Genomic DNA, 27,820 nt, shown 5'->3' with positions numbered 1-27,820 from the left:
CTTTCTAATGGTGCAAAGCTTAAAATGTTTATATATTGGAGAAGAAAAAGCCCTGGAACAAACAAAATTTATTGCACTGACTGTTAAAATCGGATGTAATTAAAATGAGGTTTGTAATTTACAAATAGGAAAATTCTAACCAAAAATCCCTGAAGTCCCATCATTGCTGTAGTTTTTAAATCATTTTTGATTATCCTCATTAAACGAGAACTAAAAGCACTTCTTACACACATGAACATAATCTTCGTGGTTTGAGAAAACATGCTCAATGATTTAAGAGACTGTAAAAAAAAAAAGCACCACCTCAAAATATGCACTCCTACCACAATCCTATCACCTTCGCCTAATTAAGGGATGTCATTTCATTTAAGGCTTCCATGTTACAAAAAATATTTGCACTGATAAAGTGCTTTTCATGACTACTGGAGGTCTCAAAGTACTTTGCAGCCAATGAAGTACTTCTGAAGTATAAGCACGGTTGTAACACAGGCAGGGAAGCCACTTCCGATGGTAAAATGGCATGCATGGATGTTTCTTCAAGTGGATTCTCATGAAGAAATTAAAATAATGCAAAATTAAACATCTGATATTACATGGATTATACCAATTTTCCAGAGAGACAGATTCCTAACAACAGTACCTGATTAAAAACATTTTCAATTATAACTGTTCCTTTCGCTTCCTGCCATTTTATAAATGGCAATAAAAACAGCAAGAATATCACCTTTTATTTTGAAAATCATCTTTCAAGAAAACAAGCAAGAGACCAGCATAGCTCTAAGGAAGAGTCATATGGACTCAAAACGTTAACTCGGTTTCTATCTCCATGGATGCTGCAAGACCTACTGAGCTTTTCCAGCATTTTCTATTTTTATTATAGAAGAGACCAACAAGGCCGGGTCATTTACACAGGTCACAGAACCACATTTGTGGACCCAAGCAGCAATTCCAAAAGTGATGTCACACAAGTCACAAACAGACAAACTATTTTAATACATTTATAGTTTCAGTAAATGGATTGTGCACTGCAAACTTGTTGACAACAGAAAAAGTGATGTGCTACATGAAACATGCTAACATTTTATTTGTGCAAAGCACACTTATTTAATATAAAATCGTAATACTAATTTTGTAGTATTTGCTGTATTACAGTCATTGCAAGCTGTGCAACTATTTATTAGTAACGGCTGTGGTCATATATCTTCAAAAGTAATTCAAGAATGTATTGGGGGTGTTGACAAAAACTGGTTTTAAAAGATCCTTAGGATTCGTGCATTTTTTACAACATAAAATGTAAAAGTCAATTGCTTAGTTGAAGTAAATACTGCACTTTAAACTCAAACAAAATATATACTTCATATTTTATTAACTATTTTAGATTATGTTATGTAGAATGGTCAATCAGCAGTATTTATTGAAACAAAATACTTAAATAGTAAACACTGTACTGACAATTATAACAAATTCTAACACTGAGCCAACTGTCCTAAGAAAGGAGAACATTGAAATCTTCAGTGACAGATGCAACTAAAAACATTTTTCAAAGAATACAGATTCTTCTGTTCTGACATTACAACTGTTAACTAAGTTATCTTGAAGAGGTAAAATGTGGTTTCTGGCAGAATAGCTAGCTTGCATGAACAGAAAATACTGAAACACATCTAAAATAAAATCCCAAAAATAAGCAAGTGGCTACCAGAAACAGGGCGACCTGCCGAAAAATAAATCTGTTGACAAACTATATGCTCAAATGTAATTTTAAGATACAACATACAGACAGCCCTTTCTGAAACAATAACAAGTTCTGCAATATTATGCATAGTTCCCTCAATCTACAAGAAGGGCAAAAATTACCTTGGTCCTGCATCAAGGTGAAAACCAACATACTTTACAAAAAGTTACAGCCCATTCACATTGGTAAAGAGAATAGTGATTGTGGCACTTCGATTTATGACTGCAAAAATCTGACAATTTTGTTCCTTTAGTTCTGATATCTAAACAACCAGTAGTGGGGTGAAAAAACAGTACCCTGCAAAGTCCTACACTCCTCTGAACAGATTATCAGCATTTCACCTCAGGGAATTGCTCTAGCAATTAAGAAAGTTCTTAGGAATTAAAATTGTCAAAAACACTGTCATAAAGTTGGAAAGCTCCGTGAGGAGTTATACCACCTCACTACCCCTTTAGGTGGATCAAATGGCTTCAGCCAGTCAGGCAACAGCTGTATTTTACCTCTTCTGATCTGCTGTTGTTAAAGCAGATGAAAATCCAAATTTGCATTAACAATTACGATGGATATTTGTTTCAAAAAACCTCATTATGTTAGCATAAATGACAACTTCAACCAAAAGCCAAGCCAGTTGATGATATGCAGCAATGGAATTAACAGTGAGGACAAAGGTATCCTTAAAAAAAGCACAAAAACATAACACTCGAACAGTATAGTGTGCCATCTGTGCCAATAATCTGAACTTCTACTTTTGTTTGAATTTATGAAAAACTGCAACTTGGCAAGCGACATACTCCCAAGTAAAAAGAATGTTGGAAATACAAAGTTGGTCAGCCCAAGAAGAGATAGGTTAGCATTTTGGGTGTAGTCCAAGGTAAGTAGAAGGCTCTACAGCCAATATGTTAACTCATCTTTTCTCTTTCAGGTGTTGATAGATGGTAATTTGTTTTAATTTCAGATTGTCTCCTTTTAATAATTAGAAGTTTCTTACCAACAACTTGCATTTTTATGGTGCCTTTGATTTAGAAAAAAATCCCAAGCTACTTTGAAGAGACATAATCAAAAATAGGAATGCTGAGCCAAAGAAGGAAATATTAAAAGGGCTGAGCAAAAGCTTGGTCAGAGAGGTTTAGGAAAGGGATTTCAGGCTATGAGGTACGGCTGCAGACACAGCCAACAGAAAATCGCAGTATCATAAAAAGTTTACAGCACAGAAAGAGGGAATTTGGCCCGTTGTGTTTGCGCGGCCGTAAAACAAGCCACCCAGCCTAATACCAATTTCCAGCATTTGGTCCGTAGCTCTGCAGGTTACATACACTTCAGGTGCATATCCAGACATCTTTTAAATGAGTTGAGGGCTTCTGCCTCTACTACCCTTTCAGGCAGTGAGTTCCACATCCCTACAGCCCTCCGGGTGAAAAAAACTAATAGTGGTGTGAAGAGGAGTGCACAAAAGGCCAAAGTCATGGAAATTGAGAGTTTTTGGGGAGGACATGAAGGGAATGAAAATTTTTAAATTTCAGAAATTTGGAGAATACGAATTAATGTAGGTCAGCAAGGAAAGGAATGATGGGTGAGATGGATCTTTTGTGGGACAGCATATGGGCTAGGTTTCAGATGAGGATGAAAAGGTGAAAGGTGGGAGGCCTGCCAGCAGAGTCGAATACTGAGGTGACAAATGCATGGATGAAGGTTTCGGCAGCAGATGGACTGAGGAAGGGGGCAGCGGTTGGCTATATTACAAAGGTAAAAGTCAGTGGAGCTTGTAATGGAAAGGATATCGTGCTGAAAACGCAACTCAGATTCAAATAGGATGCTAACAGTCTGGGTTAGCATGAGACAGTGGTCAGGGTCCAGGATAAAATCAGTGGCATGGGAATCTAGTTTGTAGTAGGAGCTGAAGAAGATGGCTGCAACCTTACCAAGGTTCAATCAGAGGAAACCAGGAATCATCCAAGACTGCAAGTTGCACAAACAGTCTCATATCAGAGGCAGTGAAGGGATGAAGAAAATAGTTGGGAGCATGAATTCAAGACATCATGAACAAAATCCCAAAGAAACAGTCATCATGATTGGGCAAAGCAAATCAAAAAAAAATGGAATCAAATGTAGTGGGTTCAGGAGTAGGAACATAGGAACAGAACATTTATCCCCTCAAGCCTCTTCAATGAGATCATGACTGATCTGCAACCTAACACCGCGTGCCCTATTGCCTTTGCTGTAAACCCCTTAAAACCTTTGGTTAACCAAAATCTATCAAACTCAGTGCCAGTGGATGAGCCTCAGAGCCTCCTGCAAAATTTGAGACATTAATTGTACTTCAATACCTTTTTGCATTTCTTAAACATGCTACGTGCAATTCAATTTAATTCCACATACCTGAGGATACAGACACAGACTTTACATCCTGACGTTAAGCGACAGAAACCGAACCTCTGTTTGCTTTCAATGTCAGTGAGCACAAAAGTGAAGTGCTGCCCCACTTGACTCTGTGAAACCCTGAAAATAATCATGTGCAACATTAATTGGCAAATAAAATCTTCATGGTCAGAGTTGTCAACTGTCTTAAAGGAAATAAAACTGCAGCACAAAATGTCAAATCACGATGGTTGAGGAAGGCTGAAGAGAAATATTATTCAAAGGATAATTCAATTAGAACAGCAAATGCTGGAACTTTCAAAATGGAAACAGAAAATGCGATATATAACAGGGTCAGCCAGCATCGGCAAAGAGGAGGCAGGTTGTTGACTTTCCATTTGTCCACCCTTAATCAGAACTCAAGATTGGCAGATAAGCAAGCATTTTAATAAGATTTAGGTAAAGACAGAAGAGGGGGAAGGGGAACAATTGTTAAACGGATAGTTTCACTGTTTTAAGTTAATTTTAATGAAGTGTCGTTTTTGCCTCAGTGAAAGTTTAAAGTAAAAATCACAATACAAACTACAAATGAGTGCATCAAAAATGTCGGTATTGTGTGCGCAACTTGAACCACCTATGTTAGAAAGAGGCAGAGAAGGATCTGAACTCTCATTTTAAACTCTTTCATGGTTCTCTTACAATAATAAACATTAGAATTTACCAAGCGTACCAATTTTAAGCCATGTTTCTAATTTTAAATAGGGGTATCAATCTTTAATATTAACAAAAAGTTTGACATTTAGTTTTAAATTCAACAGAATGAAGAAAAATGCCTCCAAACACATATTATCTTGTAAGCATGATCTCATTATGCTTGTACATATTTTGGTTACTCCCTACCTGAACAAAACATTCACAAACTTTCATAATGAATGTTTGGTTTTAATTCATTGCCTCAACTTCTACATTTTCAAAACCACATAAAGAACTTAAGTCTGTTGTGCACAAAAATAAGCCTGTGCAATCAATACACACTGACCTCTCACTAAACATTTGATGGCATAATAACAATTTCAAGGAAATATGAAGTTTTCCTCTTGAAAAGGAAGAGCGCTGCTGTTCATGGGAGCATACATCCAAACTAACATTGCTGCTTAAGGGCAGTATGCATAAGAGGAGACAGTAAGAGCGAAATCAGAAGATGAACAGCTAAAGTACATTAAATGAATAGTGCAAAAAAAAAATCGAAGTTCCTTTACAAGTTGATAAAGAAAATCACAATTTCATCAAAGGCTGTAAATACTTGGCAGTGTTGGCGCTCTTACTTCTTCCAAAGCCCAATTCGAATCAGTAAGCACACCACTGGATGGCAGCAATGGAGCCTAGTTTTACACACATATAAGCCTTCAACCAGGCACATTTAAAACCCACCCCAACAAATAGAGAAAAAGGCTCATTCATAAAGGCTCACAAGAATATTCACAATCAACTGGAAGACTCAAGTGTGAAGACTCAAGAGGATGTCATCAGTTAAAAGGTCAATGCTGGGGCTTAGATTTTCAAAAGCTGCTGCAGCAGAAAAATAAAAGGCACCAACACACCATTAAGTGCACATAAGGCCTCTCAAAATTAAAGATTTATCAACGTATTTTTTTTAAAATCGAAGTGTACATCCAGTTCTTCAGCCATCAACTGGCACATGTACGCAGCAGAGTCTGCTGTTTGCCAAAAGACCTCAAAAATTCACTTATCCTCCATGGTGGGGTTTTAGACAGTTTTCGCTTCAGATTGGATTCTATTTCAAAGCAGAGGGTCAAATGTAAAACGATTGGTTTATCACGCAATACTGTACCTTTCAACATCAAAAGGAAAGCAAAATTTCGGCACAGTCTGCAGCACTTCCTGTGAAGAATAATAAAAACGTTAGGCTCATGCAAGACTTGGATCTGAATCACTACTGTATCTACCACAGAAAGTCTGAGAATAACCTTCTGAATTAAAACCATATACAAATAGTTGTTCCTGTATTGAAATAATCACCCACAATGAACTTCGTTGATTATTAACAAGAATCAAATTTATGCTTCAGCAGACTGTACTGACAATGGTAAAGGAGCACCAGGAGGGAATAGCTTGGCCTAAAGGGCATTAACACCCCCTCTCATCTCCACTGGGATCCCCTTCAACAGGACCATATGGATTTTACAAGCAGCACTACACCATATGGGTAAGCCACGTCTGCTGCTACATGCAGCACAGGCTAGCCACCAGTTTTGAGTCAACACAAGGGCTTCAGACGCAACATGTGCTGACAATGCAAATTGGGAAAAACATTAAATGGTGGCAATAAAAAAAGCCAAAATTTAAAATAAATGCACCATCCTCATTTACACTAAAAAGTTTCAGTAGATTTACTTGAATCGCAAAGAAAATACACATGCCACATGTTTTGAGGGAAGCATTTCATCTCGCATGCTATGCTTCAGTAAATCTAGATTTTAATAAATCTAATAGCAACATGACACAACAATAAAACACTATATGATCAACAACAGCAGCCATTTAATTTACAAGGTCTTAAATACACCTCAAAAAAGTCATTTTATATCTTTCTATAAAACTCACAAGAACTTGTAATGATACTGAAGCTTGCCAATGTAATTTTTTACCCTCCACAATTGTTAAAAAATTGTTGTTTTTTTTTGCAGATATAAAGTGGGGGAATCTTGAACTGTTTTAAAGATTAATTTTAATTTAGTCAAGGATTCTGCAAACTCCAATTCCTTGACAACTCACAATTTATAACAGAATAAACTTTATGAAAATAGTGTGAGCTTTATTTGAAAAGATGGTGTGATGCATGAATGAAACCCACATCTTATTCTTTGGTCTTTAGCAGGAATAGATTAGTGAACAATACCTGTTACTACAGCCAAAGCAGTTTATCAGAGCGATCTGGGCTTGGAAAATCCTCAGCAATTACATCGACTGTACAACTACCTTCCTTCAAAACTTTATTGCTTTGAATTCTGCTTTGTCATTCAAGTTCCAAATTAACTACATTATGCTGGTTTTATAGGCCTGTGTATATTGTACCCAGATTTATAAATGTGGGGCCACTTTTTAGTTTAGACCGTACAATTCACTTGATAGCACACTAAAAATACAACTCACATTATCTATTACTGTGCGTGTACAAACATCAAAAATTACTTGTGAATTTCGTGGTTTAATGCTACAAAGGTAAATGGGATGAACTTATTTTTTTAAAAAGTGCTGTTTTCCAAATTAAAGAAACAGTTACCAGCTCAGTAGTAAATTGCTAATTCAGTAATTAAATGGACAGATGTAAATCAAGTCATTTGTTAATTAGCTGGTCCTTTTCTATATCGAAGAAGCAGGGACTAAGAATATTGTGCAACAGAAACAAGTATTCTGTGAATATCATCCCCCCCCCGCACCCCCCTGCAAAACAAACCATTTTAGCAACACAGATCAGTTTAAAACCTAATCACCACTGTTTAGAATTCCTCTCTTTTTCTTCAGAATACAACCCAAGCTTTCTACTCGCTTCCCAACTGGCACAGGCAGCCCTCAGGGAGACGGCATGTTTTTTTTTTAAAAAGCTCAATGCTCTTTTAAATTCATGCAGCCAGCAGGTCTATAGACTCAAAAACAGTTCAGACAAAAATTGTTTGCACCACTTAAGGGACAGCCTAGTTCAGCTGACGACTGGGATTCCCATGACAGGATAGACGGGGTTACTTACATCAATCAATGAGGCGCTGGATCAGCTCCTGCACTCGATCTCTTGCTAATTAAAAGGCACTATCCACCACCTTAACTTTATTAAAGACTATACATGGAAACCCAAGCTATCCTTTAAAAACAGGCTCTGCAGATCTCAAATATGCCAGTCGCAAACAACCCACAGCAAGCAGCCTTGGCAACAGGAGCAGTTATACTACACATCAGAATATGTATCACACAATTTCAATTATTGACCAGTTCAGCTGGAGATTTGCTATCCATTAGCACAGCAGCATTTGTCTGCAATATTCTCAAATGGTTCACAAAATCTATTTCATCAGTGAATTGTCAAATTCTTAAACTTATTTTCTTAAGTGGAAGGTTGAAGAAAACATTTGCCAAACTACCATGTTATGCCCAGTGGGATAATGGGATAACTGCTGTAGATACATTCTCTAATTTTTTTAATCAATGCCTCCAATGGTACCGGGATGATATCCACATGACTCTCCATTCTTTCACTGGGAATAGAAAGACAATTTACCTGGGTTGACAAATTAGCTTTTTGTTTGAACAAGGAGCAACAAAATTCCAAACTAAGCATAGCATACTTATTAAAACTGCTGACAATAAACTCCTTACAAAAATTGAAATTGGTAGAAGGGAGATGCTTCCTTCAGGAGAGTGAAGATAATCCTTCAAAGTAGGTAATCTAACACTTTTCTTCATCCAAACAGCCACTGTATACTGGAGAAGTCTAGAGATCAGTAACTTGGAAACTCTTTCGAGTTATCAACAGTCACAGATTGCAACTCTTTCGAGTACAATCACAGTTCTTGGTTTCTGGGAGTAGGACATGAACCCACAACCCTCTGATTCAAAGGCGAGGGTGCTATGAACTGAGCCACAGCTGACACCTCCCTCAGTAACTTGGAAACTCTTTCGAGTTATCAACAGTCACAGATTGCAACTCTTTCGAGTACAATCACAGTTCTTGGTTTCCGGGAGTGGGACATGAACCCACAACCCTCTGATTCAAAGGCGAGGGTGCTATGAACCCACAACCCTCTGATTCAAAGGCGAGGGTGCTATGAACTGAGCCACAGCTGACACCTCCCTCAGTAACTTGGAAGGCGATTGTGACTCCTTTCAGATTAGACGAGGCACAATTAAAACGATCAGCCAACTCTTTTTCTCAGCTTTGGCCAACGAATCAAAACAACGAAGTGTAGAAGTGCAAATAGTGAGCTTACAAATACTGAACAAAATAACCTTTTTTGAAGTTACCCCACATCATTAAAAAAATCAAGTTCAATGACCTTAACCAAATGTTTCCCATCCACAAAATAACAGAAATTTAGGACTATATTCTGTGCTAATTAATTGCAAACTGACGCTAAATCTAACCCATAAAATGTACGTGCTTTGCCATTGTGACCAACTTTGGTCTGAGATGGAAGAACAAGTAAAAGTCACTATTACCTGAACAACTGGCATTCATGCAATTAATCTTAGCTCACAGAAACTAAAGAAAAACACACCGGTTTATGAATCTTGCTTGTAAGATGGGGTTGGAAAAAATGAAGTTAAATTGGAAACAGAATCCTTTTAATGGAATGGATACAGGGAGAGTGATTCCTAAGAGAATCATTCAGGAGGAACATGGAAAATTCTAAGACTTGCAGCATCACCCCTCCTATAACTTGATATCAAATTTATGAACCACTCCAAATTTAAGTTGATTCATATGTTAATATATCCAGTTTTCTGGACAAATACAACAATATGAGACAAGTTTATTATTTCATGCTCTGTGGTGGATAACTTTCTGGGAGCAATTAATATATCCTCCATAGAAGAAAAGGGTCACATGACTAATAGTCTTTCCCTTTCAATTGTCATGTAGTCAGAGGATTTCTGCATCCAGATAGGCAGTTTTGCACTGCAATTTAGACAACTAACTCTTCATCTATAGCAATGAGTTTGGATCACTACTGATCAACATCAGCTGATGACAATCCTCTCAATCACGACAAACAGATGAGCCAGGTGAAGCTCCAACAGGAAAGGCCATCGCAAGATTGCAATCCACATGCTATATATACAGGAGCTAACAGCTGTTCACGATCACAAACAGGGCTATTTTCAGAAATCACCATGTCCATAAAGTTCTTTCTGGCACCATCAATTCAATCATTCCTTCATGTAAGTGCACGAAACATTGACTTAAGAGAATACGTGTTCACACCAGTGAAATGTTAAGCCATGAAACTTCACTAGAGTTATCTATACCGATGGTCAAACCAAAATGCGCACTGGCAAGAGACTGAAAATGCATCCCCCTGGTTTCTAAATAAAACAGAAACTTGTCCCATGGCAACATACTCACAGGCTGTGAATGAAAGCACTTATGAGCATCATGTCATGATTTGGCTCGAAATCAGAATCCCCATAGTCGACAAGAAAATGGAGGAAATACTGAATTGCTGTCTTTGCCATCTCTACAAACCACTGTGAAAAATCAAAACCATATAGCAAAGATAGAACTGAGATTGTGGACTTGCCCTGATTTATAGACATTTGGACATTCCACTGGGTTAGAATAGTCATTCCAGTTCCTAGATCTACAACTGAACTCCTTTACTCATCCAAGTGGTCAAAGCCATGAATTTTGGGAACTCCAGTTGCAGGGTAAAACATAACCCTCTCCTATGGTCTATCTAGTCTATGAATAGTACCCCATTCATTGAGGAACAAACCATCAGAGGTGACCTGCTTCCACTTCATTCGCTGTTTGAACAGGAACAAATTGCATCACCACTGGCAACTGAAAGATTGACCCACCTAGAGAACCTTGTATCTTTCAAAGCTGTGCCGAAAGACCTGCAGTTGACTTATATCTTGCCATATCCTAGACTGCAATGGTTTGGTCTGTTCCTTGCAACATTCAAATGAAAAGCCAGGTTTTGCTGGCAACTGTAGCCCAAAAACAAATTCCAATTGATCAGCACAACCAAACAAGCAGCACAACGAAAACATTGCAACCAATCAAATGTGTCCCAGGCATCAGAAATCAACAAAATCCAGGTAACTAATCAGTCTGCCACTAGAGTAAAATGTCCAGAAAAGAGCCCCTACCAAAGGAATGAATGTTTCCTAGTCGAGGCTTGAGCCGTGTTTTAATAGCAGACACATAGATTTGGCAAACCTCCAAGTTCAGTTTTTTTGCATTTATTATACATGTTCAGTTATTTGGACTTGATGTCAGATGCCTTTCCCAGAAGGCTAGGAATAGGACAAGTCACTTAGACTTCTCACTGAGGTCAGGTGTGGGCCTTACTAGGAGGATCCTCATGCTAGATTTGGCTTAAAACTCAGGAAGAGGCAAATTTCAGGCCGAATGTGACAAAATGATTGCAACTAACCCACCTGCACCTGTATGGTACCACCTTCCACCTAACCCAAGACCCAAATACTTCTCTAGACACTAAAGGGTGAAAAGGAATAAGCAAATTGGTCTTGATCCATGTCATTTTGGCAGCAATAGCTGACTGCCTGCAAAGGAGATATCTGATTAGGATGAGTCTGAACACTTTGGAAAGCTGCCCCTTGCACAGGTTAAAATCCTTCCAGAGCAGCCCTCCTGACTTGCACAGGCATCTGTACTTGGCAGCCCTATCATGGAGGCCAAGGGTTATTTTTATAAAAAGCGCATAGATAACAAGGCTCATATTGCATCCAAATGTTGACAAGGATCTCTTCCTTCACTGGGGCAGTGCCAAAGAATTCATAATGACAAGTGTAAACAACTTTTTCTGACTAGCGCCTGTTGTTGCTCAAGACTATGACCTACCTATTGCTTTTATCGTGAAGAAGTACTAATCTAATGGATACTTTGATGCCGATTCTAAGATTGCAAATAGCACTATATATCACCATTGGGGACTCCCTCTTCCAACAGATTCCACCTGGGGCAGGGGGATGGGCAGAGGTAAGAAACAATGCTTCCCACAACTGAAACTAATCTCACAAGTTGTGACAAAAATTTGCAGGAACATTTGACAAAATGTCATGCTTGGGGGAACAAGAAACTAAGGCAGTGATCACAGGTCATTATCAATTGTGATGGCTGAAGTGCATCTCAGGCACTGGCTGAATTTTAAAAAGTAACTCAACTATTTCCTTCACAGAATTTGAACCCTGAATCACAGAATCCTAACGAAGACTATACAAGATGCTGGAAAATTATTTCAGAAGGAAAGTGATGACATCCTACTCAGGAATGACCAGTGAGAGTCACAGAACCCATAGAAAAACAAAGAACCAATTAATCTGCCCTTGGAAATTTGCTTCTCCACACAGAAAGAGGAGTTGTTGGGCCACCATCCATCATATGCCAAAATTCCTCAAAGGAGACCATGCATCTCATGTTCCTCCGTATTGTCAATTTGACCTAGCTTCTATTTGTAGAGGACATTGGACAGTAAGTTACAAATTAGCATATTTTCCTCCCAAAATATTCACAGCCTCTGCATTTACTGCTACCAACCCGCTCACTAAAGCCATCACAATTAATAACCTAGGATTTTGCTCAAGCACTATAAATGAATATTGTTCAGTTTGGTTTGCGTCTTTGATCTGCTAACGCTTAATATTCATGCAAGAAACTAGGACATCAGTTCAAGTTCAAAACTTAAACTGATAGCACCATCATTCTATGAGCAAAATCCTCAGTCAGAAAGTACTTTTAAAATACTTCCAAACACAGAAACTTTCTTTAAAAAAAAAACTTGCCTCATCGCATTTCATGTTTCTTCTGCAGCCTTCATCAAGAATTATTTCAGCAGAGGTAAGTAAAGTCGCATTTTGTGATAGTGGGTCATAAATACTACTGATATCTGGGCAGTTTTTTGACCTTCCAGATGGACCCCATAAAATTCATCATATTAACACGGATCATCTTTTGAGGTTCAACAAAGAAAAAAAATACACCATCCAACATCACGCAGCAGTTTGGCACGTTACATGAGTTGAAGCAAAACTGAAGATGAATAGAAGATCCTAGAAAAAACCCAAAACAAATTTATAACATCTTTTGGTTCTAATACAAGCTTTCTGGTGTGCTCTGAGATGTACTGCAAAACGTCATTTTATAACAGCCACAAGTGATAATCAAAAACAAAATTTGAATGTCAAAGATTGTAGCTAGCAGACTTTTATCTCTGAAAGCTTCCTTGTGTCGACATTCAAGATGGATTTCAGACACTTGAGTAAATCTTCATGGGATTTATTTCAAGTGATACACCATACACAAAAATGATATATCTGTATAAGGCCTATGCTATAAACATTAACTGTTCCCCATGCACAAGGCCAATTATGATCTTCCAGTGTAATAGTTACTTCAATATATTTTCAACACTTGCCTGTCAAGATTCATGTTAAATGAATCATTTATCAATATATTTACAACATTGGAGGGAACATTTGGTTAACTGTTCATATATCTCCTATGAAAAACCAGAAGGCACAGCCTAGAATGAGGACTGAAGTGAAGACACCTTGCATGGGCATTATACAAAGTTCTTCTTATGAAATTAATTCTCAGGATGTGGGTGCCAATTGCAAGTCTGCCATTTATTAGCAGATCCAACTTGCCCTAAAAGCTTGGTGGCACGCTGCCAACCTGAGCTGCTGCCACAGGTTTGGCAAAGGTGCTCACACAATGCTAATGGTAGGTGATTCCAGGATTTGATCCAGCGATGACGAGAAAATGTAACATATTTCCAAGTCAGGATGATGTGCGGCATGGAGGGAAACGTGGAAGGTGATGATGTTCCCAACAACATGCTGCCCATGTCTTACCACGTGATAGGGGTCATCAGTTTGGGAGGTGCTGCTAAAAATGCTTGGTATGCTTGTGGTGACAGAAGTGGATGTTTAGATGAATGGATGAGGTGCTAATCAAGCAAACTGCCTTACCCTGGATGGTGTGCGTTTTGACTGCTGCTGCTGCACTCATCTAAGCAAGTGGATAGCACCCCACAACAGGACTCTTTTTTTATCCCCACCAGTTCCATATGATTTGTATGATGGAATTTTGTCTAGAAATGTTGAATGAACTCATGAAGCAAAATTTCTCCATTATAAACCTTAAACATTAAAAGCAAATTCTGCCACAAAAAATCCACGAGAAGAACTGATCGAAAAATCTATTTTTCAATGATGCCTCAAATCAACGCTGCACAGAATAGTGTATTGTTCAAAAAGGAAATAAATAAGGAAAATGTTTGAAGAAAATGCAGGAGTGAATTACAGCAGCATGAACCCTCAAAATGCTGGGAGACAATTTTTGGCCAAACACAAAGATGTTTGACTACAGTCATGCTCTTAGCGCAAATAATCAAACTTCTTTCATTCAGATTTAAAATTGACAGTTGAGGAGCGTTTGGATTCATTGAGCGCTGTCATAACCAATCTATCAAAATGCGCCTTTGCCAACTGTCCTGCGATTAACTGAAGCTCTGTAAATTCCCTCTGAATACCTTCTAATGGGATCCTGGAACTGTAAGGCAAGAAACAAAAAGCTAGGTCCTCAGTGACTAACAGAGGGGAGCAAAAATGATGACAGTTTCCTCCGTCTAGAACTAGTGACATGCCTGACTTGGAGGAAAAATGGAGGAAACAATTGTTAAATCGTCAAACACCACTGCCCTGTTGTTTCTGATGCACATTTCAACATTGCGTTATTTCACAGTAATAAAAAGCTGGCCGGGTATAAAAGAGAAAATTAATTTGTGATGTTGAATATCCTGTGTCAGCTGAAAGCAACCGACCACCACGTTCGAAAAGTGCTTAAACGCAGGGCATAAATAATTATCATTTCAACAACGTTAATGCCCGAAACTATGCTGTCAGGGTAGTGCTGGTGACATCAATACTCTGCTTTTGCACCACATGACTATCAATGTCATCACTATTAGTTTTGGGAGAAACCAGAGCCGTCGAATTCAGTGCAGTACACAAGGCCTGTACTACACAACCCTCAAGGATATTGGCTTAAGTGCAATTTTTCCTGACAGATCACTGGCACTAATGCGTCAAATTGTGACAACATAGGTGCTGATGTTGTCTTGGCCATTTCCTCAGTGAGATGGTGATGACACACTTTTTGAAAATTGAAGCAATTTGAAGACAGACTCTGTTTACCTGCTGGGAACTGTATGGTGTACAAGTTCCACAGCCACCACCACTCACACCCTCCTCCATCCCCCCCCCACACACCCCCACCCCCAAATCCCAACAATCCAAGATGAGTGTCCCATTCTGGAAGGAAATCATTAGGTAAACAGGGCAAGAAATAGGGGAATAGAGACTGCAGCTACAAACCAAAGAACATTGTGTGCTGAAAAGCCAAACTTACAATACTTCCCATCTCTTGGTTGATTGATTGTTACAGTCTGAAGGAATACTTTGCACGGGTGATGCATTCCTTAAGGTTGAACATTAAGGTTTTTCTGTAGAACGTTTTAATTCCTGCATGAAAAGTTGCATCCTTACAGTGCACAGCTGAAGTCAATCTCCTGGGTGTAGTGTTTGAATGATAAGTGGAAGTGTTATCAACTTGAACTGTTTATTTTAGAGCAGTTCAGCAAATTCATTTCACTATAAATAGTAACTGTCTTGCAGTTTTCAGAACCATGAAAGAGAAGACAAAACCACGTGTTTTCCCATGCCGATGGTACACTTTCAATTATCTCAGTAACGGTACTTTTTTTTGAGCCACACTGACTAGAGGGGAAAAAATAGCCCTCTGAATTGGAGAAAAATACTGTGAGGTGATGAGTTGGTGGATGATGGAAGCTCAGTAGACATTCTCTAATTAGATTTTAAGAAAGGTTTTGATCAGTTACTATGTGAAAAGGCTTCACCGTGAGACTGAAACCTTTGGCATTAGTAATAATATACTGGGCTATAGGGAGGACTGGCTGGCAGGAGGTAAGCAAAACATAGTTGCAGATTTGCATCTGGATCTTTTTGGAGACCGATCACCAACAGCATCCTGCAGGGGTCAGTTTTGGGATCACTGCTCTGTACTATTTTTATTAATACTCTGGTATAGATCATGGCCCGAATCTTTGTGAGTGTTAGGACTGTAAGGTGATGCTCATCTGCTTTAGTTATTGGGCTCATCTAGCGAATGATATTTAACTTGGATTAGCACAGTGTCATGTATGAGGGCAGAGTGAATGCTCAACATTCATATAACCTTCAACATTCGTAGAACCTAGTGCATACATCTCTCTAAAAGGTGCATTAGCAATGTCATGAAGTCACAAGGGGTGCTGGGTGCATTCGTAGGTCAATTGAGAAAAAGACAAGGCATCCTATTTTGTTTCTGTACAAGACTTTGGTCAGGCCTCACTTGGAATACTGCATCCAGCTTTGGTCTCCTCCCATGGTGGATGATACCGAGGGTTTGAAAAAGAGTCAAAGGAGGGTCACTGGTCTAATTCCCTGGAAAAAGCAGCTGATTTACCAAAATAGGTTAATAAAGTGGGGCTCTACACTTTAGGGAAGCATTGACTTGGGGTGGTTTGATCAAGGTTTATAAGATAATGAAAGGAATGGGTTGTGTTCCTGTTGACAGTTTGTTCCAATTAAGTAGGTTAGGAAGAACCAGTGCTCACAATTTTAGGTTGAGTAAGGCGAGATCAAGGTCAGATGTCAAGAGGTGATTCTTTTGGCAGAGAACCATGGATCTCTGTCACAGGCTGCTGACTCATGAAGTGGATGCTAGCTCACTAAATTCAGTCAAGTGGGTGCTGGATCCAAATCTGGTTGGGGTGGACATCACCTCTTACAAAAGGACGATACTTCCAGAAACTCAAGGTCAAAATGATTTTCTGGACAAGTTTTGATCAGCTAATTAGGTCAGAAAGGAAATTCCCAGGATCTTTCCCCCAAATTGCCATGGGTATTTAATCTGGTTTTTCATCTCTCCCAGAAAGTTGCCTGCTTTTGGCTGCAGTAGCAAGGTTACATATTGTGATGCACAGGGTATCACAATTCTGTCGGACAGGCTGAATCGACCAGAGTCTGTTATGATCTGTATGTTCCAATTTAAACTATCATGTGTTTAATTACTGAAATTAAAAAGTGTCTCACCAGCAAAAGTTAAATGCATGTTCTGTTTACAAATGTTTTATATTAGAATGAATAAAAGCTCATTCTGAATACGCAACTTCAGAACGAGTCATCTCAAAAAGCAAGACAAATTAAACCAGGCCAACTAACATACTGTCAGCCTATTTCCAATTGTCAAAGAAGAGATAGAAGTCACCAACAGTACGATCAAGTGGTGTAACTCATTAATAACCTGCTCACATGATGTTCAGCTTGAGTACTGCCAAACCAATGGGCTCCAGACCTCAATACAGCCATAGCGCAAATGTGGACAAACATGAATTCAGGGATGAGGCAAAAGTGACTGCTTTTGACAAGACATCATGTGACTGAGTATGGGACCCAAGGAGACCTTATAATGCCAAGACCATCAGGGGTAAACACTCCATTGGCTGGGATCGCATGCAGCAAAATGAAAGATGATTGTGGTTGCTGAAGGCTAACACCTCTGCCCCAGGACATCTCTGCAGCAGCATCATGGGGCAGTGTCCTAGGCTCAACTATCTTTAGCTGCTTCATCAATGGCCTTTCCCCCAACATAAGATCAGAAGTGGGACTGTTTGCTGATGACTGCACAGTGTTCAACTTCGGTCACAATTCCTTAGATAATGAAGCAATCCATGCTCAACATGCAGCAAAACCTAGACAGCATCCAAGCATGGCCTGATCAGTAGCAAGCAACATTCACATTACACAAGTGCCAGGCAAAACTATCTTCAGTAGGGAAGTCTCTGAACCACTTTCTCATGATACCCAATGCCTTATCAATGTCAATTCCTCCATCAGCACCATTGTGGGGATCATCATTGACCAAAACCTCATCTGGAGCCTGCACATAAATCAAAGAATCATTGAATCTTACAGCACAAAGTGAGGGGGCATTCCATGTTTGAAAGAGGTATTCAATTAGACCTACTTCCTATATTCTCCAGAGTTTCGAAGAATGAGAGGTGATCTACTTGAACCATACAAAATTCCTACAGGGCTCAACAGTGAAGATACAGGAAGGATGCTTCCCTTGCCTGGGAGGTGGTCTAAAACCAAGGGACACAGTCTCAGAATAAGATTTAGGTCATTTAGGACTGAGATGAGGAGGAATTTCTTCACTCTAACGGTGGTGAATCTTTGGAATTCTCTACTCCAGAGGCCTGTGGGGTAGAGTCATTTAGTATATTCAAGGCAGATTTCTTGATGTTAAAGATAGTGCTGGAAAATAGAGAAAGAAGATTAGCCATGATCTAGTTGAATGGTGGAGCCTACTGGTCCTATTTCCTTTTTAATTTATTTGTTCTTGGGGTGTGGGTGTCGCTAGCTAGGCCAGCATTATTGCCCATTCTTAATTGCCCTTGAGGGCATTTAAGAGTCAACCACATTGCTGTGGGGCTGGAGTCATGTAGGCCAGGTAAGGAAGGCAGATTTCCTTCCTTAAAGGACATTAGTGAACCAGATGGGTTTTTACAACAATCGACAATGGTTTCATGTTTGAAATTTTTAATTCCAGATTTTTATTGAATTCAAATTCCACCATCTGCTGTGGTCCCCAGAGCATTACCCTGGGCCTCTGGATTACCAACCTAGTGACAATACCACTACGCCACTGCCTCCCCTTCCTATGTTCCCTGCTCTTTCCCCATAATCTGGAAAATCTTTCTTCAAATCTATATCCAATTTCCTTTCAAAAGTTACTACTAAATTTGCTTTCACCATCCTTTCTGATTGTAATTTTGCTTTTTAAAACATTCTGTCTCTCCTGATTCCTTTGCCAATTATCATAATTGTACCCACTGATCATTAATCCATCTGTAAATGATAACAGTTTCTCCCTCCTTACCCTATCAAAATCCCTCATTAACGCCTCTATTAAATCTCCCCTTCACCTTTTCCATTGTAAAACGAATAATCCCAGCTTCGCTGGTTGCAGTGGCTACTACAGCAATTCAGAAGCTGGGTATTTTGTCCTGACTCACCAACTCTTACACATCATGTGCAATGCACAAGCCAGGAGGTTGATGGAATACACTCCGCTTGCCTGAATGGGTGCATCTGCATCATCCGGGACAACACAGTCCACTTCATTGACACCTCGGCAATGAGCCTAAACATCCGTCCTGCACCAGTACCATGGCTGCAGTATGCATTATCTAGGATGTACTGCAGCAACCCAAAGTTTTTTCTGTAGCACCTCCCAAAGTCACAATCTCCACCACCTAGGAGAACACGGGTAGAAGATGGATTGGAACACCATCACATCCAAGTTCTCCTCCGAGTCTCAAATCGTCCTGTTTTGGCGATGCGACCCTTCCATTATTGCTTGGTCAAAATTCGGGAATTCCCCACCTAACAGTACTGTGAGAACTTCTTTACCACACAGACTGCAGCGGTTCACTAAGATGGCTAAACTTCATCTTCTCAAGTGCCATGAAGTATGGGCAATAAATAGCAATCTTGCTAGTGGCACCAACATTCAGAGAATGAAAGAACAAGAATCAAATGTTTCCTTATGGAGCTTGTTTTACATCGATGAAATGTGTCATTTGCAAATTACTACAAATGAGAAATTCTTGATTCAAAAATATTGCACATGGAACGTTCAACTTCTTGGGTACGGCAATTCTGACTTAACTTTAAGAAATTTTTACACAACATAGACAAGTCTGAAACTATTTTTGGGAGGCTCAATTTTAAATAAATAATAGGGTTTAAAAAGGATTAAGTTTTTTTGTTAAACTCTAACCATATGTATGCTGCAGCATGGCTTATAAACGAAGAGCTGCAGGAACAAGACGTTGCTGAAAGCACGAGTGAGGCCGGGTACTGGGACAAGATTTCCTCGGTGCTACATTTAGTGATATAGTAAATAAAATCCGTATTAATAGGTTCATTATTTCATTACACACAGCACACAAACATTCCCTTATCATTTCTGTACCAGAGAATTGATGTGCAACATGCAAGGATGAAGAGGTAACATTTTTATTGCACTAAAGCATCAGAACAAAATAAAAGCTATAAATCACATAAGCATACCCAATAAAAACCGCTGCAGATTCTGTAAAGATAAATTAACACTGGGGTATTAAACATTTGAAAAAGAATTTGCCACTTTTCAATACATTTCAATCGTGCTCATCCCCACCAGTATTTATGTGGTAAATATTGCTGAGGAAGAATCCCTTTTGTTGTGATTATCATCTCATCTCTGCGGTATTTCTAACAAAAACCATAAATATTTAACTTGGTCTGCTATCAAAGTAGTGGCTTCTTCTTAAGGTTTTTGCCACAGTCTTTTACCTTCCCAGGAGGCATCTTGCCTATCAGAATTTAACAGCACAGATGTACTCAATCAAGCACTTACTCAGTCCATGGACACTGGGCCCTCTTATAGGGAAATAACTCTCAAAACTCCCATATTCCTCACTATATTTACAGAGCTAAAGAGAGCCAAGCAACAAATCTGAGCAGATTGACAAATTCAGAAATCTCCTTAGATAAAAGGCTCAGGGTGAGAATTAAGACCTACTTTGTTATGATACCACATGATGAGCCTAAACTTACCGATCGCTGTACAATTGCCCAATTCTTCCAGTGTATAAAGAAAAAGCAATCTTCAGAGTGGAGGCTTTACATCATATAAGGCCACAAGAGTACAAACACACACAGGCAAAGGTAATTTGAAAACAACTACAGCCCATCACGGCTCTCTACCTTTAAAACTTCCTCATACATTTTAACATCACAAAACATGACCCTCATTGCAATGTTTCTGTAAAAGTGGAGGGTTTTAGGTGTTTCACCAGTGCTAGCGAAACTACATTAGCACTTTATAATTCTGTTTTAGATTTAGTACAACAAAGAAATGAACTTTGTTGTGCTCAGTGGTTCATAAGTAATGGAATATTATAATTCTAAGCTCAGGTAGTTCATTAATCTCCACCATCCTCAATAGCCAGCCTCAGCAACTCTATAATGGATGTTGAATTGACTAATTCTCTGGTTTGTCAATCCTTCATCTTTCCTTAAAGTTTTGAGAGAAGTACTTGATGTTCAAAAGTGCTTTCCTTCTTACAAAAGAAAGTAACATCCTTAGATATTTCTTCAAAGTTTTTAAAGAAGATATTCCCTTCCATACATAGAAGCCCTTCAGTCAGCTCTTCCTCATGGCTAGACTGCATCACTAAGGTATGTAAGTACAAGACTGGAAAAGAACATTGTGATCCATCTGGCCAGTCCCACTGGCCTTTACTGGGAGTATTCCAGAATGACATAGTTTCCAACATATGTTTCATACATGTCCTACAGGCTATTCTAGAGCAGTCCAGCCAGGACAAAAATGCAAATTTCTCAGCCTGCACTCAGAATTCCCATGGACACTTTGCTCAGTCGCTCCACATGTTGCTTGCAATGCAATCTTTCTGGGATGTGAAGGGTACTCCACATAATTGAATCACTGCCTTAGCAGCAAAAAAAACTGAATGAAAAATGGCTGAAGAAATATCCAAGAAGACAATTATTTCTAAGGGAACAAAAATGCACTTCCCCAGAACTTCCTTTCCCTGAAAGCATGTGGAAGTTTGACGTATGAAACTTCTGCCAACTCCAATTTATTTATGCTAAATAACATGACTTGAAAATTTAAGGCAACCCACTTGATAGAATTTTCTTCCAGTTACTGTAACAGTGTATACTGTACTGTTCAAACACTGCTGCAAACATACAGAAGCCTTAGCATCTGCAAAGCAGTTGTAACTAAACATTCTTTAATGCTGTGAATTCCTCGTGGGATATTAATAATTCCTAACCAACTCAACAGAAAGTAACAGTTTTATTAGCATGCACTAACGTTACTTATGATTACAGCAATTTTCATCTCTCACAGTGTCTAATGGTGCATACTGTGAATTAAGGTCCTCTGAGAATCCAGCAACAGCTTCCAAGCAATTTACAAGCATGCAATGGCGGCTGGTTAGATACTACAGGTGGTACAACTGGCAAGAGCTCTCATTCATCTCATGCTGACAGTTTTTCTTTAAAGACAGAAAAATCTTGAACAGATGCCAGTAAGCTATAATCTGAGACATCTGAAAACACACCCCAAAACACTGGAGCAAAGTTAACTCATACTTCAGTGGGTATTCCAGGTCCAAAATCTCAGAGAGAGTTCTGGGTTTATTAGTTTCTTCCAATAAAAAGCTGAAAAAGTATCTGTTTAGGAAATGGCTTAAAGACTGAATTGATCAAATATTCCATGATGTATGCCAACCCCTGAGGTCAAAGAGCAACTAGTTGTCTATCGGGAGCAATTAGTTTCAGCTGAATATGTGGGAATTGTCATGAAAATATAATAATTTTCACAATATTATTGCGATTTATTGTAAAGGTAGGTTAATACTGAGGTTTGGATTAGTTTCTCTGTGTGAGGTTGTGTGTGTGGGGGTTTTAATTGAACTGCAGACAGCTAGTCTGGAGCTTCTGAGTTACCAAAAGAGAAGCTAGTTTTGAAATGCTAAATGCATAAACATGGCTGAAGTTTTAGAATGTGAGATGTGAAGAACATTGGCATTTTTAGATAAACCAGATTCGTGAATTTCAAAGGGATGGTAACGTGTTACACCTAGCTAACAGAGGGTAAGCCAAACAATGTGTTTATTTTCCCAAAGATTACTGATAATATGAGTACTGTGGAAGGTTTATATTATGGAAAAAGTAAAGCTGCAAATACATAATGAAACAATGGGATTTACATGAAAAAGGGAGAAACATGTTTAATGGAGCTGAGGTTATGTGTAAGCAGAAGGCATGCTAAGCTCTAAAAAGTGTGAAAAGCCTCAAGCTTCTATGCATCAAGCTGCTGTCTACAGGAAACAACGCTAAGAAAACTCATTGTGAATATCCCTGTCCAGGGTATTGTGTGCTTTGCCTCAGTCTGTTGAAATCTATCTTGCTTTACTGTTGCCTTAATGGAGGTGTAACTGGGGGCTAGATTAATTAGGGGATTTAGGAGTTATTATAGCTGGAATTTGTAAACCTACGTATGTGCTTAAAATCTTTTCTCCTATTAATAAATGTCTAATTTAGTTTTGTAAAAAACCTCTAAGACTTGCTGGTCTTATTACCACTAAATTCAAGGCATGCATCTTGAAATAAAAATACAAATTGCAAAACAGTTGTGGCAGTTGTTTCACGGTTACGTCTGGGATTTGAGCAGCTCAGCATTTACCATCCGCTGGGCCATAACAAGGATGGCTAGATATTCTAAGTCACCTTTAGGAATTAGGAAGTACTTACACAAAACTTTCTGAGGGGATTAAGTCATCAGGGTAGAATCTAAGATAGAATATGAATGATCTGTAGAAGTATCAGGCTTCACGAACTATATCATCTTGATTTATTCCATGCTTTCTGCACCCTTGCGCAAGATACTGTGTAATACCCTATTTAGCACGAAACAACAGCAAAATCCAGGTTTTATTAAACTGCTGGGCTAGCCATCTCAACTCGGATCAAAGAATAAAACACTCACATTCCTGGGGTGGGTAGAGGGGAGAGGGGAAGATACCACATCAGAGACTTCCCTACAAAATCTAAACTTCTGGTTATGGAGCTATACTGAGAACTGTATCTGCTTGGAGACTGGTCACTGGTAGTGTCCAAATGTTAAGGCCGTTGCTGTTAATTATTTTTAATTAATGATTTAGATCTAATTGTTCAGGCAACAATCTACAAATTTGCAAATTATACTAAGATATATGAGAGCGTCAGGGCTGTAAATGATGATCAACTACTCCAGGCAGATCTAAAATGTGCTGAGGGTTTGGGCCTCCGACTGGTAACTGTTTAAAAAATAATAAAAACAGTTGTTTAACTTATGAAAGTACAGTATTATGCTTGAGGGCAGAGCAAATGCTAAATATAATTGCACGCTTCCAAGTATTATAGTTGGTGGAAAAAGAAAGACCTGAATGTTCTGCTGCATTGCTGCAGACTTGGCCAAAGTGACAGCTGGAGAGATTTAGGAAATTGGGGCATACTGATATCCTCCATTTTCTAGAAAATTATCCTATCATTTTGTTTTTGTACATGGCCTTGGTTAGGCCCCAGTTAGAATGTGGGTTCAGTTTTGGCCCTTTCACACAGTGAGTGATATTGAGGTTTTGGAAAGTATGCAGTGGGGGGGGCCACACGATTAATGCCCAGGTTTAGCTAGAAAGGACCGGGGATCATAAGGTCAAGTTATGCAAGGCCAGAACTAAGCTGATGTTGGGAGATGAGGGGGCAAGTGGGGCAGGCTGCTGGCTCATGCAGTGAACACCAATCCACTAAGTTCCTTCAAATGAAAGCCGACTCATTTCTGGCAGGGGCAGAGATCACCTCATATAAAAGCTAAGTACTCTATAGCTTGAATTAGGGTTAGGCTGGTCTCCTGGAAGAGTTTCCATTGGCTAAAGTGGTCAGAGAGGAACTTTACAGATTTAGTTTCCTCCTAATTGGCCAGGAATATTTCTCTTTTTTTCACCTTTACTAGGCGATTACATAACATTCAAATGGGATGGGGAGTGTTTATATTGTAGTGCACAAGGCATTGTACTTGTGTGGGGCAAGCTGAATGGGCTGCTGGACTTGTCCCTGCCTGTCATCATCATCCATTATACTTTGGTGAGATGCCAAGTAGGTGCCCACCAAAATGCAACCTGTCTCCAGAAAATAAAGGGCAAGGGCTGCAAAGGAAACATCAAAAACTGGGGGAAAAGTCTCATCGGTTAAATATGCAGTTCCAATTTGAAAAGTAGCTGCTTGAAGACAGAATTACTTACAGCAAACTTCTAAGCATTTATTTTTCATTAATATAAGTGAGAAGGCATTGAAAGGATGGCTAATAACAATGAAATCAATCCTAAAGACTTGTGTATTAAGGAGAGCTTATCAGTCCCACCCATAATTTTTTGCTTTTATTTGTTTTTTGCTTTCCGATATATAACTCGGCCCAAAAGCAGTATCAGGAGCTCGACACATGAAGGCTGTTGCAATGCTAGCTAGCAGTTAGACTCACTGCATTTAGTGAAACTGGCTAGCACTTCAGAATTACATTTAGATGTCCACATGAATTGAAAAGCTTGATGCAGAATCAATCGACTAAACTGTTCATTAATGTGCAAACTATTTTGTGGACTGAACATACCTCCATCAATGTCACAAAAGACACAAACAAAACTCTCAATTTGAATTAAAATTTGTTGGAACACAGAGACACAGATGTCCGATTACAGACGTTGTTCAGGAAAACAAAATTATTTACGATGTCGAATTCTACACTTGTAAAAGTTAGATTAGGTTTTAATAATTAAGGTATCAGAAGTACAAGGAACATCTGAACCAGCACAGCAAAAAAAAAATCAAACATGTACATACTATAGTAGCTGCAAAAAAGACTAAAGGGAATAGATTCACTTCCATCTGTCTACTCTATTTGTCCCTTTAAGCCTTTTTTTTCTGATGAGCTAAATATATGCTTTTGCTCCCAATGACAGCAGCTGTGAATGTCCAAGACTTCACAGTATTATACCAGTCATTTTCACATCATATTCCAGTGTTCTGCCAGCTCCCAGTCTGTCTTCCTTTGAGTCCCATTCTACAGCAGCAGCAATTCTTATTCAATCAATTCATATTTCCATAATCCACAATTCTGCTGCTCCTTCACCTCCCTAGGGTGAACTAACCCCTTTGCCCCAAACTATGGCCTACAACTGTTATTAAGCACTGCAACAATAACGAGATAAACAAAAGAGCCAGCAGTACAGAGGGTTGCTGCTGCCATATGCTAGCTAACTTAGAATTCTTCAACTACCGCAGTAGCCCAACAAAAACATTAAAAAAATAATCCTAATCATGAGCAAACTGAATAGGTCTTTTAAGCTGTTGAGCCAGAGGCCAAGCCATCTGTACACAAATCCTCCAAAAGTGTAATCTCATCCAAGGAATGCCTTCATTTATTTATTTAGCTGTTTTTCCACCTTCCTCCAGTTAAGCCTCCCCCACCAACCTCAAACAGACAAACCAAATCACAGGCTTGAACTGACGATATCTCAAACGATGCTCCATGCTTCACCAATAATGAAACACTCTTCAAACTTGATAAGACATAGACGCAGCAGCGAGTTTGTTTTCACCTGGTGGCCCAGCTGATACTCGCTGAAAATGGTGCAAACCAGCCGGGTACAAATTCACAACGCGGCAATCATACAAATGCAGTTTTAGTCAACGTTTAGCAAGTGCTTAGAAGAATGGAATGCACCCCTAAACAGCCTGCCATTAGCTCTGAGCAAGGTACTGAGGGCTTTCGAGGGCAACACAACTGCACCCTAAAATGAGAAGAAATAAAAGAGACAATTTAAAAAAGGCCACTGATTGAGGCCTTAGCGTGAAATAGTAACTAAATGTTTCAATTATCATTTAACATGCAAGTGCAGAGGAAATGTATCAATGAGGCTGACAGAAAATGTGTCCAAGGATGAGGCAGATTAGTTCATCCAGGCACAAGACCAAACCTGGCAAAGAATTCAAAAGCATAAAATCCAGACTGCGTATATATAGATTCTGTTTCGATTCCAGTAGAGAATCAAACATTTTGGATCCCCTCACCTCAGAAATGAGTAGTGTAAAATACTCTTATCCGAATTATAAACTGTTGTAATTCAGTTACAATTCCTGAGGTTGTACGCTCAACGATATTGGTGGGAAGGTTGGAATGTATACCAACCACTGCCAAGCTAAATCTCAAACTGTATATATAATTGCTGCATATTTGTTAAAAAAAAATTAATACCTCAACATTTTACATTCTGCTGTTTACAAATGTGGAATCATGTGAGGCATTTAAATATTAGGAGCTTTCATTTATAAATTACATTTCTAAAATTACATGAGGAAGAGAGGAGGAGGTCAGCCCTGGAGGAGGTGGAGGAGGGCCGTGGAGGGTGAGGAAGAAGGCGGCTGTGGAGGGAGAGTAGAGCCAGAGGGACAGGAAGAGCAGCGATGTGGTGGGGGAGGAGGGGTGCCACCAAGTTCCTTACTCAGCTCTCCCAACAATCCTTGTTCAAATCTCAGCAATCCAATTTCTGCCCACCTCATAGCATCAAGACTGTTCTGGCTGAAGGTGTAAATAGTACCCTGTCTGACTATAACGCTTTTTTCTTCCTGTTCTCCACTTCTTCAGTGTTTGTATATGGCTGACCACACCATTCTATTTGATCACATCTACAACTCTATCCAGTTCAGTCGCCAAGGTCTCACTCCTAACACTCTAAAGGAAGCCAATGCATCTTATCTTGCTTCAACACGGCCATGTCCTTAGTTGTCCAAGGATCAATCTTCAGCCCACTCCATATCCTCATCTTCATGCTGCCCCTTAGTGACACTGTCTGCAAGTATGGGCTATCTCCCTTCTGCAGCCTGAAAACAGCTCTACCTCACAGCTGCTTCCCTTGACTCTTACCCACAGTAATGTCAAATCATCTGTCCAACATCCGATCATAAATGGGGCTGCAGTAAAGGTTTACGGCTTGAGGAGCTTTGGCTCAGAGTCATTGAGCTGGAGGCTGAGCTGCAGACTCTGCAACACATCAGGGAGGGGGAAGGTTACCGGGATGCTTTATATCCGGAGTCAGTCACACTGCTTAGGATAGGGTCTACTGATTTGGTCAGTAGCCAGGGACAGGAAGGTGTGACTGCGTGTGAGGCAGGTAAGGGGACCCAGAGGGCAGAAGTACAGAAGTGTGAGCCTCTGCAATTGTCCAATAGGTT

At 39.3% G+C, this 27,820-nt stretch overlaps 1 protein-coding gene across 3 annotated transcripts in view; it reads right to left on the bottom strand.

Annotated features, from left to right (window-relative positions):
• dennd1b (DENN/MADD domain containing 1B) overlaps positions 1 to 27,820 on the bottom strand; it is a 278,033-nt gene that overhangs the window by 149,879 nt on the left and 100,334 nt on the right. For all 3 annotated transcript variants that reach the window (XM_078561729.1, XM_078561730.1, XM_078561731.1), the window contains exons 4-5: positions 5,940 to 5,989; positions 4,109 to 4,228 (exon numbers count right to left, since the gene is read on the bottom strand). In XM_078561729.1, the coding sequence (XP_078417855.1) occupies positions 4,109 to 4,228; positions 5,940 to 5,989 (170 nt within the window). The remainder of the gene's footprint in view (positions 1 to 4,108; positions 4,229 to 5,939; positions 5,990 to 27,820) is intronic.

Source organism: Cetorhinus maximus, chromosome 17 (genome assembly GCF_964194155.1).
Source record: "Cetorhinus maximus chromosome 17, sCetMax3.hap1.1, whole genome shotgun sequence".
In the NCBI taxonomy this organism is placed as follows: Eukaryota; Metazoa; Chordata; class Chondrichthyes; order Lamniformes; family Cetorhinidae; genus Cetorhinus; species Cetorhinus maximus.
The sequence above is the reverse complement of the archived record's forward strand: the minus strand, read 5'-3'. Positions and strand labels throughout refer to the sequence as shown.